The 5,175-nt window shown below is 46.1% G+C and overlaps 1 protein-coding gene across 1 annotated transcript; it reads right to left on the bottom strand.

Moving 5' to 3' along the window:
- Positions 1 to 1,205: 1,205 nt before the first annotated feature.
- LOC138104464 (uncharacterized) lies at positions 1,206 to 2,189 on the bottom strand. The gene has a single exon (XM_069003765.1). It carries the CDS (start codon positions 2,187 to 2,189, stop codon positions 1,206 to 1,208), a length of 984 nt encoding a protein of 327 aa, XP_068859866.1.
- Positions 2,190 to 5,175: the final 2,986 nt, after the last annotated feature.

Raw genomic sequence — 5,175 nt, 5'->3', positions numbered from 1 at the left:
GCTCCATCTTTAGCTTGTGTTAAGTCCACTGAATGTGTCTAACTGTTGACCTGCATCAAATGAATGTCTGGTTCATTCTCTAGTTCTCCTCCCCCGATTCTGATGCATGTCTTATAAAACAGAGGATTCTTTTTCTGTTTTCAGAAAAATGGGATGATTCTGAATACCTGTCAGAACTGCATCTAACAATTTTTCATAGAAAATTCATTTAAGAAAGCTGCCATTTTTCACCCTGCCTCTATTAGAACCAACCTACATAATCACATAATGATCAAGAATAACACTAAAACATATTAAAGACATGTTTTTTCCTTCTGAGATGAAGTGGGGAATCTCAGGTTCTCCTGGTATCCTTCTTTCTCATATTGAAAACTGTCCCACTAACATTTTGAATATTGGGAAGAAAACTTTCCTTTCACTTGTGGCATTATTGTCATACTTCCATAGTGAAACCTATGGGATGTGCAATTATGCAGGCATTCAGTGCTCCTATCAGATTGGCCTGTAAAATACTGAACTCAGTTGGTAACACTCCTCTCAGGATCACAACACTCTTGTCAAGATGGAGGTGCAAGGCCAGGGCTGGCATTTCTGTACCCTCCTGCTCCCAAATGCAGCAAACCCCTTACAGACGTATTTAGCTTTAAGCACCTGCCTAAGCTCCTCCTGTTTCTGGAAAACATTGAAGCTTTTCCTTTAACACTTTGCTGATTCAGACTGCTGGTTAGGTGCCAGCTTTTGGCTGAGATGTTAAATTAAAACCCTTTCTGGCTGGTTCCTTTGACCTGCAGCAGGCAAATAACAGGCCATGTAATAAAAAAAATAGAATAATAATATTTGAGAGGGATGTGCTTGCCATCGACGCCTTTTTTTTTTGGTGTTGGAGTTTTCCTGGCAATAGTTTCGACATAGAATTATATGAAGAGGTCTTCGTTGATTTGGTTACTGTTCTGTGTGTGCCTTTGCAGGAAGTTGTGAATGTTTGTTTTCAAAAGGTTAAAGCAAAAAAAAAAAAAAAATTAACATCACATGATGTTCTGTTACATCATTTTCAAGTGCCTCACTCTTTGTTTCCTCTAACATGTGGCTTTCAACTTCCACTCCCAGTGATTGACACCCCAGTCCCACGTCTGCCTTATCTCGAGAGAGATGCAGCTTTGTGCAGGACGATTTTCACCACCTATTTGACACATTCTTAACATTTTTTAAAGCGTAGAAAACAGCCAGCGAAGTCTCACATTAGTCTTTGCTGGAATTTCTCCCAAGGCGTTCACAGCTGCTGCTACCCCAAGCCCGACGGGTTGCACCAGTGTTCGGTGCCGCACGGTATCGTGTGAGCCGCAGGTCCAATCATCCCCAGCCCCCGGCGGCGGCGAGGCGGGAACACGAGCTGCCGAGGGGCGAAGGAGACAGGGGAGGAGCCGGGCGGAGGGACTGCCGGGGATGGGAGGGAGCTGCCAGTGGTGGGAGAGAACAGGCGGGAAGGGAAGGAGCCGCCTGTGGTGGGAGGGAGCAGCCGGGGATGGGAGGGAAGGAGCCGGGGATGGGAGGGGAGGAGCCGCCGGGGGTGGGAGGGGAGGAGCCGGGGATGGGAGGGAAGGAGCCGGGGGTGGGAGGGAAGGAGCCGGGGGCGGAGGGAAGGAGCCGGGGGCGGAGGGAAGGAGCCGGGGGTGGGAGGGGAGGAGCCGCGGGGGGTGGGAGGGAGCAGCCGGGGGCGGGAGGGGAGGAGCCGGGGGCGGGAGGGAGCAGTCGGGGGCGGAGGGAAGGAGCCGGGGGCGGAGGGAAGGAGCCGGGGGCGGGAGGGAAGGAGCCGGGGGCGGGAGGGAGTAGCCGGGGGTGGAGGGAAGGAGCCGGGGGCGGAGGGAAGGAGCCGGGGGCGGGAGGGAAGGAGCCGGGGGCGGAGGGAAGGAGCCGGGGGCGGGAGGGAAGGAGCCGGGGGCGGGAGGGAAGGAGCCGGGGGCGGAGGGAAGGAGCCGGGGGCGGAGGGAAGGAGCCGGGGGCGGGAGGGAAGGAGCCGGGGGCGGGAGGGAAGGAGCCGGGGGCGGGAGGGAAGGAGCAGCCGGGGCCGGAGCGGCGCGCAGGGGCTGCCGCGCTGAGCTGTGTTGCGGCGCCCTCCGGTGGGGGCGGCGCGCAGTCGCACCCCGCGCTCCGAAGGCGGCCGGGGGCTGCCGTGTGAGCGCCCCCAGCATCCGCCGCCCCGGAGCAGCTCCGAGCTCTTTCCCATCTAACGCCAGATGCTCGTTATTGGAAAGGCTCTACCTCTCTGCTCTCTTAGAAATACTCAAGCTCGACTCTTAAATAAAGCACAACAATTGAAAGGAACAGATCCCATTCAGATCGTATGTTTCTATGTATGCGGATGTTACTTAGCTTATGGCTCTGTATTGCAAAGCTGTTGTTTTGCTTTGTACTAATGACATGCCTATGCCATTATTATGATATTGCTGCAGCTCTAAGGAAGAGTGACACTGACAGTATTGAAATTAAAGGTACCAGTAACACCACCATATCTGCAATGATGTGGGCTGCTTTGGCCCTCTTCACCTAACCCTTTCACGCTTGTATATTTTTTACTCCCTAATCCTTCTCTTAGAACGACACGGTGATATTTAGAGGGTATCTCTAATAATGGGAATAGAGTAGAGAGGAAGGAAGATAAGGTTTTATCTCTGGTGAAAATTTTCTTTAATAAATGCTGGATCAGATACGGAGTAAAGGAGCATCATTGAGTTCCAAAGGGAAAAGAATGAGGCAGCGAGGAATGAAGATGCAGATCTTCCATGGGGAGATTATCAAGGACAGATTCTGACATACTACATGGTGGAGGAGTTAGTAAAGGGAGGGATCCTCACGTTAGGCCCCTTGAAATCCCTTTGGCCCATGGTTAGAGCCAGGAGTAATCAAGGTAATGTCAGTGAAGCTTTTTCCTCTGACTTCTCCATCAGTACATCTACTTAAATGCTTTATCTGATTATTGATAGCCTGCAATCACAACTATCACTCCTCTCAAGTTAGAATAAAGAAACATATTAACCAAGAGCATGGTACATAATACAGACCAGTTTATTACACATTAAAGGCTGAATTCAGACACTTCTGCTCCTGTGACCACTAAGAACTGTTTCCCAATAGACAGCAAGCTGCTACTTGCTTAGAACATGCATCAAATAGATGTACAAAACGAACCCATGGTAGGTTGTGAACCTTTACCTTAGAGAAGTATTAGATTGTTGAACATCCACCATTTTTTAGGCCAGTTGTGTTTATTGAATGCATTTGAACTGCTCTGGCACATCGACTGTGTGGAGCTTGAACAGACAGGAGAGGAGGCTGTGGGGGAGAGAGGGAGAAACTAAAGACAGCAAGGTAGCAAGCTGACCTCCCTGTATGCTTGTTTCTTCTGCTTTCCTGGGCTCCACTGACAGCCAGTCCCACATGATGCATGGTGATTGCTGAAACCTGCTACCTGCTGTGTGAGTCTGATACTTTCCAAAGGCTGATTGTAGCTGAGAAATGGATGACCCTTGCTCTCACACATGCACACACAATACGAATAATATTTCTTGGGCAGGAACAAGATGAGGGCTTTTTTCCCCTCTTCACCACTCCACATGGGAAAGGCACTGCCTATTATTGACTAACCTCAGTTATGGACTCAGGACTAGTTTTATAAAACATATAGCATTTTGTGGTCTGTCACATCTATTTTTATGGTCCTTGTTTTTCCCTTGATGTTGTTGCCTGACACAGTAATGCCTGCAAACACAATTAATGAGAGCAGTTTTACTCATAGTAGCATCTCAAGTGGTACTTTCATTGGCTTCGCTTTTACCTCCTGTAATATGATTTGTTTTGTTGGCAGTCAGAATAGTTCCTGCTGGGAAGCTCATGTGCTCTTTCTCTGGGGCTCATCTTCCCTTTCTGTTATATGCCTTCAACAGATGTGAGAAAGAGTAAAGAGACATGTGATGCAAAATATCTTACAGAGGGCATGAATTCAACATGCGTCAGAAGCTGCTCAGGTAAAATATGAGCTGTCATTAGGTGTTAAAAATCATGCTGTGAGGCAAGATATTTAATAACTTATGAAAGTCGGACATTTATGAACTGCAAACACACTAGGACAAGTAAACAAGAGTTCACTTTCAGCAGCAGGTGTGATTTAAGAGTTGAGTCTCCCCCTCACCTTGGAGGTGCTAATTTCTCATTTGTTGCAAGAGATCACTATTCTTTAGTTGTGCTCTTTGATGGCATGACTGCACCATCTACCAGATCTTTGCATGGCTCTTTCCCACGAGGCTGTATTTTTTGAAAAACATAGTTTCTCAGATCAGAAAAACTGTGCAATTGGCACAAAGAAGGGGTGTGTGTGATAGCCTCTTGGAGCAGAACCAGAAATAATTGCCAGTGAGTGGGAAATCAGTTAAGACATCTTAAATCAGATATGCTGCTAGTAGAATAATAATATTGAAACATATTCTTATACTGCAGTAATGCCCAAAACACATTCTGTGCTAAGAAAGCATAAGCCTGTAAGAGACATGCAAAATCCCACCCAGAATACACAATCTAAGGAGAACAAGAGATGATGAAAAAAGATATTCTGTTTACAATTAATCAAGCCATTGATAATATCTTATGTTTTATGAGATGCAAAATGATTTTAATGCTATCTTAAATATGTTTAAAGGATGCACTAGAAATCATCTCCTCACCTACCCCTCTTTTCTTCAGCACCATTCACAGAAATTCTAAAACAATATTCCATAAGTTGCTAAGATTCACAGTTTTTCTTTAAACATATCTAAGGCTAAGGGAATTTTGTAAAATTATCTACACAGACTTGGGAAATTAAAGAAATTATATAATTGCTCCATGTTCCACATTTTCTAATAAGATTTGATTACATGGTTGAGTGGAGAAGAAATCTATCAAAAAGTTATACAAGTTTAAAATCTGGTGGTTTTAATTACCATTCTGAGGCAAGCCAAATTTTGGGTTTATAAAATGATGAACATTTCAACAAGAAAGTATATATTTGCATAAAGGAAATTATATATAAATTAAAAGTTCATAGAATATTACTTGTAACACTTCCAAACACACAAGGAGCAAACCACAGCTCTCTGATCTTGGCATTAGCCCTGCTGTTTTCACAGATCATAGCTCAAGAGT

This window comes from Aphelocoma coerulescens, chromosome 1A (assembly GCF_041296385.1).
Source record: "Aphelocoma coerulescens isolate FSJ_1873_10779 chromosome 1A, UR_Acoe_1.0, whole genome shotgun sequence".
Lineage (NCBI taxonomy): Eukaryota > Metazoa > Chordata > Aves > Passeriformes > Corvidae > Aphelocoma > Aphelocoma coerulescens.
This window is presented reverse-complemented; position numbering and strand designations above follow the sequence as displayed.